The 17450-nt window shown below is 38.7% G+C and overlaps 1 protein-coding gene across 2 annotated transcripts in view; it reads right to left on the bottom strand.

Annotated features, from left to right (window-relative positions):
• Window positions 1-7075: 7075 nt before the first annotated feature.
• BRIP1 (BRCA1 interacting protein C-terminal helicase 1) overlaps window positions 7076-17450 on the bottom strand; it is a 354698-nt gene continuing 344323 nt past the window's right edge. The window contains exon 21 of one of the 2 annotated variants that reach the window (XM_033922784.1): window positions 7076-7163. In XM_033922784.1, coding sequence (XP_033778675.1) covers window positions 7109-7163 — 55 coding nt within the window. In that variant the 3' untranslated portion in view covers window positions 7076-7108. Of the gene's footprint in view, window positions 7164-14633; window positions 14659-17450 lie in introns of those variants that run through there. The other variant, XM_033922789.1, reaches the window with a different exon arrangement.

The raw sequence follows: 17450 nt of genomic DNA, 5'->3' as shown, positions 1-17450 counted from the left end.
CAAAGTTTAAAAAATATGGGAAGAGAGAAGAGAAAGAGTTTACAAAGCATAAAAAGAGGGGATGTAATCAGGAGAAGAGATTATTATATGCTAGAGAAGAGCCAGGTTTTCAGTTGTTTTCGGAATAGTTGGAGGGAGCCCAGGTTCGGCAGCGGGACAGTGAGGTCGTTCCAGAGGCCGGTGATTTTGGAGAGGAGGGATCTACCCAGTTTACCTGCGTGGAGGATGCCGTGTAGAGAGGGGAAGGATTGTTTATGTCTGTGGGCAGATCTGGTGGTAGTTGGTGTCGGGGCGAGGAAGGATAGAGGGATTAGGGGCGGAAGGATGCCGTGAATGATCTTGAAAGTTTGGATGACAGTTAAGTTCTCTCATTCTTTTATAGCTCTAAATCTAGCTTCATATTAACACAAAACATACTTTTCACAACTGTCATCGTCACCCTTGCCTCTGTTCTCATGCAAAGATGGCAGCAGTGTTATTTTCACAGCATTTAAACTACCAATCAGCTAATTATCTAATTTAGAGTATTGTTAATTATTGTTCTTTAGATAAACAATGAATATAGAACACTCACAGTTGTATAAAGTGCAAAATCTATACCCAAACAGAGGGAGAAGACCTCAATATACCCCAAAGATTCAATCAATAAGTTGAAACTATTTTGGGGTTAAGGTATCATCATTGGTCCATACCTCCGATGTAAATCCTATTTTTTATCTGGTTAAATTATCTTTAATGTTTTTCTCATGTTTCATTAATATTTCTCTTATGTTTCAAATAATTATGTGGTTTAATTTTTCTCTTATATTTCAAATAACTAAAAGAGAGCTGGCAACCAGATAACTATGATGGTGATATTCAGCAATCTGGCTTTGTAAATCAATTTTAACAAGCACTTATCTTTTTTAAGCCCGATGGAGGCCACATCCGTTTCGCACCAGAAGGCTTTTTCAAGGAATATGATAAAGCTCGCTCGATGGCCAGTGTCGATTCTATTTTATTTAGAAATCTTTAAATGAAAAAGAGAAAAAAAGAGAAAATACATTGCATTTTATCTCAATCATACTCTATAAATCAAGACACATGCCCGATCTGTGTGTGCAATTTAATAGAGTAACTCACCACTTAGCAAAAATAATTGGGTACTAGCAATTAATTATTGATGCTAATTGGCTTGTAAATCTTTTAGTGTGCCACTGAGAAGAGGGTGTGGCCATGGGAAGGGCATGGGCAGGTCAGGGGCGTTCACTAAAGATGCACACGCTGTTATACAATGTGGGCGACCCATGCCTAATTTGCGTGCAAGGTCGTACACGAGGTTTCAGTTGGTGTAAATCCTCAAGCCCAAAGTTGGGCACAGATCCATGGCACCTAATTCGGAGCACTGTTTATAAAAAAAATTTAAAAAAAAGCATTCAGTGCACATCTCTTTCATCGCCCAGATTTGGACATCATTTATTGGAATGTCATACTGGAACAAGCTTACTGGGCAACTAAGATTATGTGCAGATCACTGCAGCTTTAAGAAGATGTTGAAAACCAAGCTGTCTGTAGATGTTTACTTTTGATTTGTCCTTCCTTATCAAATAAGTTATTAAAGAATTTGTAGGTCCTATTTTTAGTAGGGCTGAAAGGGGCCGTAAAAATGCCGAGAAATCAGCTCCGGGGTCGGGAGAGATAGATGGAGACGTCCGTTCAGGCTGAGTGCATCATGTGACCCCCCCTGTAGGTCCTATTTTTATATGTTTTGATATTATTTTGATGAGTGATTTGTATTGTTCTTTGTTCATTGTTTTTGATTTATGTATGTTCATATGGAAACCGCTGTGACTCCAGGGCGGCATATAAAGTTTTAAAATAAATCAATCAATCTAGTCCTATGCAATTAAGTTGCACGTGTAACTGATAGTACGTGTTCTATTTTTCACACAGTGAATGTGAATGTATGTGCAAAGTTAGAGAATTAGGAGGGAAACGATACAAGTGAAGGAGACTGGATCTTTTCCTGCTATATATGCTCAGATTTTAGGTCTGATGGGATTAGTAGTCATACATAGTAAATACAGATGATGGAAACAGCCACATGAACAAATAATAATAATAAACTTACTTAGCCAAGAGAGAAAAAAAAAAGGGACATTAAAAGGAATTTGGATCTTATTTCTAGAAATGTGTATTTCGTAAGGAAATTCCAGCTCACACCCACACTCCTTATCTTTATCCCTGGCATAAACCCTTCCACTGTGATCATGCAGACCAACTTACTTTGTGCTTTTGCTTACTATAAAGTACCTAGCTAAAGCCAAGCAGCATTACAGATGGCAAAATGTCTGGGCTTTCTTTTAATAGGCTACAATAAAAAGCCCCTTCCAACAAATGACTCTTCTTAATCCTCTTCCCACCTGGCTCTCATCAGGGAGCTGCAAAGCATGACTTGCAGTGTTTTCTTTTTTTCACCTTCCTGCTCCTGCAAGCATTGTCATGTTTGCCTATATCATTTCATTCCAGAAACACTTCCACTGCATTTCTGATGAGGTGTTGTCATGAGAGCAGGACATGGCTCAGCCTTTTCTCCAGGGGTGACGTCCACCTACAAATGAACTTTTCCAATCGTGTCTGATCTAATAGGGACCTCATCTTTTTGACTCAACCTAGAGCACAGCTTGGAAGCAGAAAGCATTAACCACAGGGCTGAAAGGTTAGGTAAAGCTAAGGTTTAATATTTAACATGTTCATAGATCATGGTATACATAGTACAAGAAATATAAGTACTCACTGGAGAATGTTGGGGTATTTGCTATTGAAACACCTTGGATTATAGTCAGAATATCTAACACACCAGACGTTATCTGCATGTATATCATACTTATAATTCACAAGTATTCATTTAAGTCATTGCAATGTCCAGTCAAAGAAAAACACCCACAAATCATTTTGCAAGACCCAAAAAGGTTGAAGAGTAGCTATTTATCCTTACAAGTCATTCAGTTTACAAGTAGCTTTTCAAATAGGTTCAAGACTGAGCACATAGACTTCATTAATTTAAAACATATCAATCTGAGGACTGGCGAAAAGCTGGATTCAGGGCTGGCTGACATCACAAGGAACATGACATACTTCAGAGAGGAATGCACTTTGGCAGAAAAACATACATATTGTACTCTTATGAGGATGAAGGGATTTAGGGAGACAGTGCTTGAAAGAAGATGGGGGGGGGGTGGAAAAAGATACACAATCACGGGGATCCGCAATCTGCAAACAAGAAAAAAGATGTGGTTAAGCAAGTGGGAGGAGGTGCTGGAGGAAAGGAGGAGTTGCATGTAAACTGCTTGAATTATGACATGTAACCTATGTTATTATGGAGCTCATAATCAAAAAACTAAAACATAAAAAAACTGCCTAAGTTGGCGCTTGGATGTCCTAATCACCGGGACATCCAAGTGCAGCTAATCAAAACCCTTTTCCTGGACATTTAGCAAGATGTTTCTCCTCGCTGTGTATCTAGAATTCCAGGGGCCATGCTAGGAGGCATATTATGGGCGGGTTTTGGATGAGCTTAAATTGGACATCTTGTGGCAATAAACAAACCTTTTCTAAGACATCTTGGGTGGAATTTAGATGTTCGGAGCTAGACCTATTTTAGAAGTGTCTAAGTGCCACAAAGGGACCCAAACTGACCAGATGACTACTGGATTCATTAAAGTATGACCGTCTCACACTCCCCCACTGCTTACTAACACCCTCCCCCCCCCAAAAAAAAAAATCTGAAAGCCCTAGAATAGAGCATCAGAAAGGTGTTTTAAGAAACCTGGTAGATAGGCTAGAGAACCATAGAGAGGAGAACTCAGGTCCATAAGCTACTTTTACAACTATATTTATGATGGAAAGCGTGAGCCCATAAAAAAATAATACCCTACTCTACTGCCATATAAGTGCCACCTGTAACCATGAGGGATATTGGGGTAATAGACAGGTGGGTCTAGTAGGTTATGTAAAGATCACAGCAGTGAACTCTAAGGCAGTGGTTTCCAACCCTGTCCTGGGGGACCACCAGCCAGTCGGGATTCCAGGATATCCCTAATGAATATGCATGAGAGAGATTTGCATACCTGTCACTTCACAGACTTTTCTTTCAGATTTATTAGCATACCTGAAGAGGTATGAAGTCCCTCCATGTATTTTTATAGGTTAAAAAGTCTTTCTAAGTAATCTTACAAAAATCTTTGATGATTGCTGGTCATTTTTCCACAAAATTTAACTATGGATGCAGATTAGGCTCAGATCAAGCCAGGTTCATCTATATCCATAGCTTTCCCAAGAAATTAAACATAAAACACCTCCCTCATGCAACCTCTTTATTTGTAAAGAGGCCACTGGCCTTGAATCAGATCATTTGTTTCCTGACACCAGTCCGGTGTTAAAAATATATACACAAGAAACAGGAAGCACTACCTCCACAACAGTGAAAGCAGAGAACAAACAATGAAGATGACTGATCTACAGAGACAGCGACATACACTTTTGACTATGGAATCAGACTCCTGAGGCAGGCCCTTCTGGGCCGAAACATGATCGTGTTGAGTCATATTAAACAATAAAGGGAATTGAACACCGATCAGTCACCTTCGTTGCTTGTTCTCTGTTAAAAATATATAGTCATGTGGACAGTGGGCACCTCAGAAAGCCACACCTTTTCAGACCAAGCTTTGGGTCCCATAAAAGGTATTAAGCTAAGATGGCTCCCTTCAGTTCCAAATCTACCTCCAGATCATTCATTCCAGAAGGGGAGAGGAGTGATTGTCACTCATTTCTGCCCTGGCTCTTCCATAAAAATATCCTAGATATTGCTATTTCTAAAATGGCGCCATTATGGCAAGACCTAACAGAGATCACTCCTGTCCCTTTCTTATAATGGAATGGCCTCATAACTTTTATTCCTTTTTGTAAGGGGCAGAGCTTGGCATGAGATGACAGGGAGACATGCAATGTTTTATCATTAGGCCCTGAACAAGAGTGAGATAGGGTTATAGAAAGAGTCTCTGAATTGGGATAGAGCGGGTTATGGGTCACTAGTCCATAATGGAACGGACTAGCTGCCCCTCTAAAGAAATGGTACCACTGCATGAAATTGGGCTTTGGCAGCCATATTTAAGAATATTTTATCTCACCTAGTCGTATTTTAGGAAGGGACAGGCCCACAAAGCCTTTTCATGCATCCGCGTTACTAAATATCCCATTAATGAGCTCCTTTGTAAGCACATTGGCAAAATAAAGACAGCTCAGAAATTTGCATGAAGCAACACAGGAAAAATCAATACCCGATGGGAGCTCGTTTCACCAGAGGCTTCAGCTAATCTAATCTAATCTAAATCTTAGATTTATATACCAGATCATCCCTAAAGATATAGGGCTCAACTCAGTTTAGAATAAAAAAATATGTTTACAAAGGTATGTTGATTTTAAGATAGATCATTAGGAATTACATTCTAAAAAATGTTGAATCGCAGTTTTTAAAATTTTACAGAAAGCCTAAAAGGAAATACCTGATCGTATCTGAACGGGATGGTCATTCCATAATGCAGTAAATAGGAAGGAAAAAAGATTGAGCCTGCACAGCTTTGTAAATTCACTACAGTTTTGAATGCTCTGCTCCACACACAGCTTTACAAATTATTGCGGCTTTAAATGCTCTGTTGACATGGCCCAGTGAATTTAGCCTGCTACCAGAGTGGCTTCACTAAATGGACTACACCCAGCAACACAAAACCTTTTGGGTGCAAGGAAATGGTTTAAACTAAGTTGTCTCAGGTCAGCAGTGATAAAAAGTCACTACAGCAGATTGTGGCCAGCATCATATCAATTATATAATAATAATTCCCTCACTTAAAATCATTAATACACGTCGGCAATTCATTTTTTCTGCTACAGCCCCCCAAACATGGAACTCACTCCCTATCTATTTAAGGGAAGAACGTAACTTGGACAGATTTAAGAGCAAATTAAAAAGCTTTCTTTTTAAGGATGCATTTGATAATTAGAAAGCCTGACTAGTAGCTTTATTTCAATTGCATGTCTTTACTTCTCTGAAGTACATGATCTCTCCCTTCCCAGTGTAGTTTCCCATATATGTCTTATTTACTATCAAACAACTTGTATTTCTCTTCCCTTTCTTTCCTTTTGTTTTAATATGTTTGTAATATTAGTTTTTAATATGTCTTACAAGATTTAATTTGTGTTGTCTGTTTTGTTGTCCCCTAAATTTTGTAATTTTACTGATTTGTACATGGCTTAGAATTTTGAATAAGCGATCAATCAAATTTATATTAAACTTGAACTTGAAACTTAAGAATAATAATAACAACAGTTTATATACCGCAGGACCATGAAGTTCTATGCTCTTAGTCCAGATGTCTACAAGAAACTAAGAACTGCTTAATAGTAGAAGCCAAAGTCTACCAAGGCAAGGAACACGAAGTAATTTCTCCCCTGCAGAAACAACAGCTTTAGAACAGATTTGGAAGCAAAATGATAAAATGTGTGGGAGGACGCTTTCCCAGATACATGGGCAGAGCCAATAAAACAGGAAAAGGTGATACTTTTTTACTGGACTAACTCATATACTTCTTTGGTAGCATTTGTGATCTAACATTCCTTTTCTCGGGCCCAGACAGGATGAGCAGGTCAGAAAAAAAGATGACACAGCCGGAAAATATAAATATAAGTGAATTACAGATTATATTACAACAGCGGTGTGAAGGGGAAGGAGGAGGATTGATAAGGCAGCAAAATGCCATCTGGCCATGAGTTTAGAAAATTCATGTCTCTGCTAAATTCTGTTATGTTCCTTGGGAAGAATCTGACCATTTTAAATTCAAATGTCTTACTTTCCTGCACGGTTTTGAATTTCTCTTTTTAAGGATAACTTTTATAAGGAGATGCTTAGTTTTAGGGGCAAAAACAGGTGCAAATTGAGGACCTTTTTTTTTTTATCAAGCTGCGCTAGAGGTTTTTAGTGCAGGCCAGCGAAGTAAATACTTACTGTGAGCATGAAATGGGTGGTGTTTGGGAAGAGCAGGTTGATTATGAAATACAATATTTGCGTGTTCCCCTATGTTTCCACTGCTGGGATCATGATTGTTGTAGTGGTCCAAATCTTGCCACATCTGAGAAAATGGAATCAACATTTCAGCTACAATGGCAAGACCCAGAAAACTGGAACAATGTGATAAATTGCACGTGTTCCTGCTCGAGGATTAGTATAAAGAATTAGTATAAGAATTGCCATATTGGGACAGACCAAAGGTCAAGCAAGCCTAGTATCCTGTTTACAACAGTGGCCAACCCAGGTACCTGGCAAGATCCCAAAAAGTACACAATCACTTGGCAGGTTAAAGTTTCGATGTGTTGCACTAAGAAAAATGAACAAGCAAATTGTTACTCAAATGAGCCTCGGACCCTTGCGCAGGATTCAAAGTCACTGCTGCATTCACAAAGCTATATTCAGCTTAATGTTCACAAATCATAGGTTCCTCTTGCTATCGGGGGGAAGCACAGCAGAAAACTCAAAGGCAGCAGAAAACTCAAACTGAACCTATTGAGAGAAATCTGCACTTCTGACAGCCCCGGCGGCAGAGCTCAAAATATGTTCATAAACTTCCAGTGACAACCACAGCAAACTGGACATAGTTCCAACCTGCTCTTCTTTTACTTAGCTCATAATGCTGACGTCCTTCTTTCTTGGGTCCAAACACTGGCCACACCACTCTGCTCTCTTGACATACAATTGTAATCCAACTTACAGTAGTAGAGCGGTCAAATCACCATCTCTCAACAAGAGCCTTGTTTCACCAAGAAGTATAGTAAAACAAATTTTTTTGCTGTTTATCCTAGGAATAAGCAATGGTTTCTTCAAGCCATCTCAATAATGACCTATGGATTTCTCTTTTAGGAAATTATCCAACTTTTTTTTAAAAAAACCCTGCTATGCTAACTGATTTCACCATATTCGCTGGCAACAAATTCCAGAGTTTAATTATATGTTGAATAAAGAAATATTTTCTCCAGTTTGCTTTAAATCTACTACTTAGTAGCTTCATTGTATGTCTCATAGTTCTAGTATTTTTGGAAACAGTAAACAAGCAATTCACATCTACCCTTTCCAGTTCACTCAATATTTTACAGACCTTTATCTTATCTCCCCTAAGCTATCTCTTCTCCAAGCTGAAGAGCCCTAGCTGCTAAAGCCTTTCCTCAAAAGGAAGTCTTCCCATCCCTTTTGTCATTTTCATCGCCCTTCTCTATATCTTTTCTAATTCCGCTATATCTTTTTTGAGATACGACATCCAGAATTGCATACTATTTGAAATTTTTGCACTGTATGAACTTTACCTACTAAAATGTACATATTACATTTTCGCTCAGCAAATTGTATTTCTATACTATTGCCTCCTGAGGTCTCTGATCTCTGTATTTCCTCTGAATATCTACTTATTGTATTTCGCTGAATGTCCAGCACTCTTGATTGTAAACCGCCTAGAAGTCGCAAGATTGTGGCGGTATAGAAGAATAAAGTTGTTATTATTATTATATTTTAAGTTTTTTTGCACTTAATGAACTCTATGAACTTTACTGACTTCATGAATTTGTTTGAATTTTTGCATTTATGAACTATATTGACTTCATGAATTTTTTGAACTTTTAATGAGTATTTTGAATCGCTATTTGCACCAGTTGTCGATTCCCTTTAAGAAGGCTTGTTTGGCAGTTGAAATATTTGGATCTTTATTGAGTGATTAAGTTAGTTAAATTAATTCAGTTTTTAAATATCAACAATAAAAGATTAATTTTAAATTTAATAAGTAGTTAGGTGGTTGGAAACCCATGAGGAAAATAGGAGTGTGCCAATTGGAGCATAAAGCAACCCATGAATTGGGTATAACACTCCACACTCTGAGGTATACAATCACTTTTTGAGAGAAGATTAATTTCCATTTGGCTGATTTTGTATGTCTAATTGTGAGTACCGTATATTGCCATACAGTTTTTCTTATACATGTGGGTTTTTGTTTATATAGTTTTGATTAACATTTATATGTTCTGTCATTTTGTTCTTTAGAATTGTCTCTACCAATTTGCCTGGCATTGATGTCAGACTCACTGATCTATAATTTCCCAAATCACCTCTGGAACCTTTAAAAAATTGACGTTACATTGGCCACCCTCCAATCTTCTGGTACCATGTTGGATTTTAAAGATAAATTACAGATTACTAACAATAGCTCTGTAAGTTCATTTTTCAATTCTATCAGCACTCTGGGATGTATACCATCTGGTCCAGGTGATCTTCTACGATTACATCTTCCAGTGTTACATAGATTTGTTTGAGTTTCTCTGGTTCAACAGCACTGAATACCATTTCTGCCACTAGTATCTCCCCCACATTTTCCTCAGTGAAGCCCAAAGCATAGAATTCATTTTATTTCTTCACTATGGATTTGTCTTCCCTGACAGCCTCTTTTACCCCTCAGTTATCTAGCAGTCCAACTGATTCTTTTCCTGGCTTCTTGCTTTTAATATACCTAAAAAAAAGATTTTGCTGTGTGTCTTTTCTTTCAATGTAATCTTCTTTTCAAGGTCTCTCTTTGCCTTCCTTATTAGTACCTTAAATATGGCTTGCCATTCCTTGTGCTGTTTACAATTATTTTCAGTCACATTCTTTTTCCACTTTCTGAAGGATTCTCTTATAGCTCTAATAGCTTCCCTTACCTGTCTCATTAGCCACACTAACTGCCATTTGATCTTCCTGCCTTCTTTTATAATACATGGAATATATCTAGTCTGGGCTTCCAGGATGGCATTTTTTAACAATATCCATGCCTGATGTAAATTTTAGATCTTTGCATCTGCTCCTCTAAGTTTTTTTTTTTTTTTTAACCATTCTCCTCATATTATCATAATCTCCTTTTTTAAAGTTAAATGCTTTTGTATTGGATTTCTTGTATGGACTTATTCAAGGGATATTATCAAATTTGATCATGTTATGATCACTGTTATCAAGCAATCCCCAGCACCATTACTTCCCGCACCAATTCATGCTCTCCATCTAGAATTGCTTCGCCTCTTATTGGTTGCTAAAGCAGCTGCTCTATAAAGCAGTCCTTGATTTTATCAAGGAATTTTAGCTCCCTAGCATGCCCTGATCTTACATTTACCCAGTCAATATCAGGATAGTTGAAATCATCTATTATTATTGTGTTACCCAGTTTGTTAGCCTCCCTAATTTCTAATAACATTTCAGCATCTGTCCGTTCATCCTGGTCAGGTGAACAGTAGTACACTCATATCATTATCCTTTTTCCCTTTACACATGAGATTTCTACCCATAGGGATTTCAAGGTGAGTTTTGGCTCCTATAGAATTTTCGGTCCATTTGATTCAAGGCCCTCTTTATGCTATGTCTCCACCAATTTGATCCACCCTATTGCTGTGATATAGTTTGTACCTTGGCATAACCGTGTCTCATTGGTTATCTTCCTTCCACCAGGTCTATTATATCTATTTTTCCCTTTAGTGCAATATATTCTAACTCTCCCACCTTGTTTCTTAGGCTTCTGGCATTTGCATACAGAAATTTCAAACAATGTTTGTCATATCTATTTACAAAATGCGCAGCAATTGGCATGGATAATTTACAATCTTTAAAATCAGCCTGCTTTGCTTTTAAGGAAACATGATCTACTGTGGCCTGAATTGCAACCTTGCTATCGGGATGCTCCATTTTCTTTTTATACTGATATCTTTTAAAGATACTTTGTTCCAAACCACACTCTTTTGAGAAACTGTCGGCATTCCCCCAGTCTCTAGTTTACAAATGGACTATCTCCTTTTTAAATGTTGATGCCAACAGCCTGGTTCCACCCTGGTTAAAGTGAAGCCCATCTTTGCAGAATTTTGCCCAGTTCCTAACAAATCTAAAACCCTCCTCCCAGCACCATCGTCTCATCCACGCATTGAGTCTCTGGAGTTTTGCCTCTCTCTTGGGTCCTGTGCATAGAACAAAGAACATTTCTGAAAATGCTAGCTTGGAGATTCTGGATTTTTACTTACCTAAGAGCTTAAGTTTGGCTTCTAGATCATCTCTATCATTTTTCCCTATGTCATTGGTACCCACATGTACCAAGACAATAAGTTCCTCCCCAGCACTGTCTAAAATTTTATATAGGTGGTGCATGAGGTCCGCCACCTCCGTACCAGGCAGGCAAGTGATCAAGTGATCCTCATGCCCACCAGCCACCCAGCTATCTATATGCCCAAAGATCAAATCTCCCACGATAATGGCCATCCTAACCTTCCCTCTTGGGCAAAAGCTCCTGGAGACACATCCTCAGTGCAAGAGGATATTGCATCCCCTGGTGGGCAGGTCCTAGCTACAGGATTGCTTCCTACTTCAGCAGAGAGATGCTCTCCTTTAAGAAGACCTCCCTCCTCCAAGGCTGCACAGAGGTGTAAGTGATCATGCCTCAAAATAAGGTATGTTCTTGGCCACTTCTGCTAGTATTTTATAAAGAGAAGCAGGTGCTTAATTTTCTTTGTAGAATAAGCATAAAATAGGTGCTTTAAATAGCACACATCGTAGCTGCCCTGTTAAACCTGTTATGTATCCTGATTATTAGAGCATACGAGTTGCTTTACTGATGCAGCAGCCTGGTCCCCAGACCTTTACAGATACAAGGAAATTTTCCTTTCCAGTACTGGTAAGTTGATATTTTGAAAGCACCAGATCACTGAAAGTGTGAAACCCCACACTGCTCCTGTGACCCTGGGCAAATCACTTAATCCTCCACTGCCCCAGGTAGATTGTGAGCCAGGACAGATGGGGAAAATACTTGAAGTACCACTTTGAGTGAGGTTGTAGAACTACAAAAAAGGTGGTATACAAGTCTCAATCTCTTTTCCTTATTCTTGTTATACCACTTTCCTAACTGTGTATTAATCAAAAATCACAAGAAAGGAGCAGCAAAAAGAAAAAAAGAATTTCAATTTTAGTAGACTAAAGTATTTTGTGTTTTGCAAAGCGGTGTACCATGGGTGAGGTAGTGGGGACAGTCTGCATCGCATGCAGGAAGTAAGGGGGTGCATTGTCTGTAGAGAATTTTAAAATAATAATAAAACTGACTAAAAATCAATCTGCTTTTTATTATCAGCATGCACCAGCAATTCTAAACAATGTCAGTGATCAAATACTCCTCCCTGAAAAAAAATATTTTGTTGGTAAGTTCTAAACAATTGCTGAAGTCACAGTCAAGTTTAATAATACTGAAAATAATGTTGTTGTATAGAGGAGGGCAGTGTTAAAAAATGATCTACTCTGGCTGCCAAATACACTAGATATGCCACTGTGTTTGTTTACCTATCCCTTCACTGTTCTACTGAAAAGATTCTGGTGAAATTTCTATGGGTCGGATTACTCATGGTTTCTCACAGGTTAAAGCTGCATATTTCACACTGTTTTATTATTGAAATTATTGAAAACACTTGAAATGTTAGCTGGCAAGCGTCCGAGCTCAGTGAGTTTGCAGCAGTGCAGCTAATGTGCCCAACTTGTAAAATAGCTCTTAGCGGTAGGCTTTTCAGAGAAAGATGGAAACTGGCTTTAAAGCCTTGGACCTTTAATATCCAGTCCATTAAACTGCTGTCAGGTCTTACAGAGTCAGTTATAAGATCCTCCTGATTTGATCCACATGCAGGGGAAATCTGTTGCTTTTCCTTTAAACTTCTGCACTAAGTGTACTGTTTAAATAATTAGTGACACTTCCACTTTGATCAATTTGATTCACATTCTTATTCTTTTATGTTCATTTAAACTTAATCCAAGTAAAATTTAAGAGCAATTTTAACGTCAGTCTAAAGTGACAATGGTGATACTGACCAGAAAACATGACTATTTAAATCAAATGCTTTGCACTTGTCTTCTTTTTCTGCTTCCATTCATCAATGGCCAGGGCACATTTTTTTAAATGTAGTTATTTAAAAAAAAAAAAAAAACCTAAAATTGGAATCCAGTGATACTGTGCTTCCATCTTTACTCAAGTAGGATGACTAAGGGAAGGGCAGCACAGAAAAAAATGGCACATTAAGCCTCTGGATTACCTGTACGACTACTGTAAAATTTCCAGTGGTTGATATTCAAAGCAATTTACAGTCAGGAGAAGCTCCTGGCAGTGTAATTCAAAGTACTTGGTAAAAGTACTTAAGTAAAAGTAAAAATACATGTATTTTAATACTTAAGTAAAAAGTACAGTGAAGAAGACATTTAAAAAATTTACTTAAGTAAAACCTTGGATTGCAAGTAACTTGGTTTGCAAGTGTTTTGCAAAACAAGCAAAACATTTTATTAAATTTTAACTTGATATACAAGCAATGCCTTGTAATACAAGAACATACAGTATACACACAACTGAGCCGATGGTTCTTCTCCCTCTGACACTGCAAGAGTGTAATGACTGTTCTAAACGAGCAAAGTCATGCAATACGAGTACGTATAGTATTTTGGATTAAAGTTTTTGGGTTGTGGAACGAATCATCTGAGTTTCCATTATTTCCTATGGGGGAAATTTGCTTTGATATACGAGTGCTTTAGATTACAAGCATGCTTCTGGAATGAATTATGCTCGCAAACCAAGGTTTTACTGTATAATACTTTTTGAGTAAAAAGTAAAAGTATTGAAACTACAATGAATACAACTACTGTTAAAGTTTTTATCCCTTCCCTTTTATCAATTCAATTCACTTTGCTTTTAGTAAAACTAAATTTCGAAAATGACTGTCACTCATGCAAGTGTGCTTGAGAGTCATTATTAAACCAGCAGAGCTAATAAAGGTGTTCAGCTGCATTGGCAGAAAGTGGATTGCTCAGCCTAAATATAAAAGTTCCTTCAAATCAAGTCAGGGTGCAATATTACTGAAACTCTATCTGAAATATGACTTCTGTATAGCAAAGAGTATTTCATCATCATTGTCATTATCATCTCTATTGGAAGCAGTGTGGACTAATTCATCATTTGCATCTTCATCTTCATTACCATCATGCTGGCCAATTACAGAGAAGGCTTTCACAAACTTGGAATCATTGTCTGCTGTTGTTCTAATAATTTTTCATTTGATGGCAAACTCTTTTTGAATATCTTTGAGAACTGATGCAAGAACATCAAAAATGTGGGAGCCCTTCAGTCTTGGGGCCAGATAAGCAGGCATCCTCTCTAGCTTATAAATCCAGTAGAAAGGCAACCCAATGTACAATTTTCTATGGGATGACCTGCAGTTTGCTGTGGTAAAGACATATCTGTTCACCAAGTATTGCTTCTAGCTTCAGCTCCATCTCCATCTCTACGTCAAAGTGATCCATGTCATCATTGTTCTGTTTGGCTGGAGACCAGTAACCAGTTCAAAATACATAGGCAACTCTACTGTTCTTCTATGCCATATTCACTGAACAGATGAACAGATGAAATGATCCATTGTTTGCATGTTGAGATTTGCAAAAGTAAAATCCTGGTCTAGGTTTTGCTGTTTGATTTGGTTTTCTGAGGAATCATCACTTACATCTTGCTTCTGCTTCTGCTTTTACTTTTAACTTTTAACCGCAAGCATCAGATGTAACTAGGTAAAAGTGGTGAAAATTGGTGAAATTATTACTTCAATAAAAGTAATAAATGTTATCCTTTACTGCTTTACTAGTAAAAGTAACAAAATTTTACTTAAGTACAGTAATTACCATGTTTCCCCGAAAATAAGATAGTGTCATATTAATTTGGGGTCCAAAAAACGCATTAGGGCTTATTTTCAGGGGATGTCTTATTTTTTTTCACGTACAACAATCATCTCTCCCTTCCTCTCCTCCACCCCAATTTTTCCTCTTTCCTTTCTCACCCCCCTCCTTGTGCAGCATCTTTCTATCCCTCCCTTCCATCCCCTAGTGCAGCAGAACCCCACCAACCTTCCCTCTGTGAGACCTACATACCGTACCTCCGAGGTCTCTAAAAACAGCAGCAGCGGCAACACTCTGAACATGCTGCTTTGCAGCCTGCCCCACCGGGAAGGCCACGAAGCAGCCCGTTCAGAGCACTTTCACCGCCGCTGCTGCTTTAGGAGGCCTCGGAGTGGAGGTATGTCAGGTCTCACTGGGGTTGCTGAATCAACGAGTCTGATTTTTTCAGCAAATTGTGCAGGGATGGAGTCAAGAAGTGTTGAGGACATTCGTGGGGGGGGGGCTTATTTTTGGGGTAGGGCTTATATTAGGAGCATCTTTAAAAATCATGCTAGGGCTTTTTTGGGGGGGAAACAGGGTAGTTATACTTAGTCATTATATAACACTGGCTTCTGGCCATTTAAATTACTTGTGCAGGGCTATCCAGGGATATTCAAAGACACTTAACCAGCATTAGCCCATACAACTTTTGGGAGATGCTGCCACCTCATGCTCATCCCAAACTACACCTATGGGTAAAGGAAGAGGATTTATATCTTTACCACAGAAAACACTTAATCTATGCACTTTACTCATATAAAAATGAAATTAATTGAATTAGCAATATAAAACCCCACAGAAACAAAATCCCTTCTTTACCCCTGATTTATTGTAATATAGAGCAGTGTTCTTTAACCGCCGGTCTGCGGACTGGTGGCTGTTCGCAGAAATTTCCTGCCGGTCCACAGGGATGGCACGTGCATCAGGCTCAAGAGTGTTCTTCAATCGCCGGTCTGCAGTGCGATCGATACAGCGTAATCTTCAGGTCGGCTCTCTCTTTCTCAGTGCTGCAGTGCTCCTATGCACGTCCTGCACCTGAACCGGAAGCCTTCTTTCTAATATCCCAATGTCAGAAGGAAGGCTTCCTGATGAGGCACGAGAAGCACATGAGGAGCCACTGCCCACAGCTTTATGCACTGCATCAGTGAGGAAGAGGGAGCCGGCCCGAAGATAACACCGGGGGCAGCATAAAATGGCCAGGTGGGAGCAGGCCAGAAGGTAAAGCACAGAATGGAGGGAGGCAGACAACACAGGTAGGGGGAATGATTTTACTTTTGAATTTAGTGATTGAATTGCGTCAATTTTAAGAATTTACATCTGCTGTCTGTATTTTGCACTGTTCAGGAAGAAATGCATTTATTTATTTTTCTCTAGGGTTGTACTGCAGGCAGAGTCTTGCATCTTAGGGTTTGTTTGTATATATTAGTACTTTTAGTTTTTGGTCCCATATTTGCATAGGGGTTATCTGTGTTCTGGTAGGAATGAATGTTGAGAAGCATACAGTGTGCTTTGTATAGTTTAATTTTGTGGTTAACCATAATGTGTTATTAATAAGATTATATTGTGTGTGTGTGTGTGTGTGTGTGTGTGTGTATATATGAAAAATGAATGGAAAAAATGGTGTTACAATTAGCACTATTATGGGGATGGGTCAAGAGCAGAGATTGGGCGGAGATGGGCGGGGTCTGGCCCACAACTTAGCCTAGTGTTCTTCAACTGCTGGTCCACAGACTGGTGCCGGTCCACAAAATAATTTTCACCGGTCCATAGGTGTCAAAAGGTTGAAGAACACTGATATAGAGTATACTGTAGAACTTCTGAGATCAAACCATGTGGAATCCCTAGATGAAGAATTAGAGTTTTGAGGCCCTCTAGTGTTCAGATTGTAAACTGCAGCATATAAGAGTGAACACTAAGACTACCAAAGTATAGGGCTAGATTCACTAACCTGCCCGATCGTGGCCAATCCGTGGCAGGGCAACTGATCCACAACGGGTCAGGATGCAAATAGGGGTGATCAGAGGAATGCCCCCCACTGGCAAACCATCTTCTTTGCCTGTAGATGGGCTGCAAATGCTCACCGCAAAGGAAAAGCTGAGATTTTTACTTTACTTCGTGAGCCCATGGTTTTAACCCACTTTAAACCCCTGGGTTAAAACTACGGGCTCACATTGCTTGGGGAAGGGCAGGAGAGTGATTAGTGGGCCTGCTTTAATACTAATCTGAAAATATTCAAATATCTCCCCTGTGTTAAAACATTTACATTAGCTACCAATATCACAGCATATTGTATATGCAATTTTGATGACTATTCGTCAAGTGGTTTACGGGGATGCACCATGGTATGCGATACAAATTTTGCAGGAATATAATTTATGATCACATACAGCTGTGAGATTGAGCATGGAACCAGTAAATGGGGTAAGCCATATGAAAACATGGTTCTCAGCTATTCAGCTTTGGCATGCCCTGCCAGGTTCTTTGAGGCTGTGTAACAATAAGATGGCTTTTAACAAATTGCTAAAAAAACATTTATTTATCAAAGCTTCTTATTAATGCTGGTAGTATTTTAGGTACATGCTTTATTGAAATTTTGGCAACCAACTGTTTTAAGTGGATATGATGAATTGCATGTTCTGTCTGA

The sequence above is a fragment of the Geotrypetes seraphini genome, chromosome 15 (assembly GCF_902459505.1).
Source record: "Geotrypetes seraphini chromosome 15, aGeoSer1.1, whole genome shotgun sequence".
Lineage (NCBI taxonomy): Eukaryota > Metazoa > Chordata > Amphibia > Gymnophiona > Dermophiidae > Geotrypetes > Geotrypetes seraphini.
Note: the sequence above shows the minus strand (reverse complement) of the source record. Positions and strands in the feature narration are given on the sequence as shown.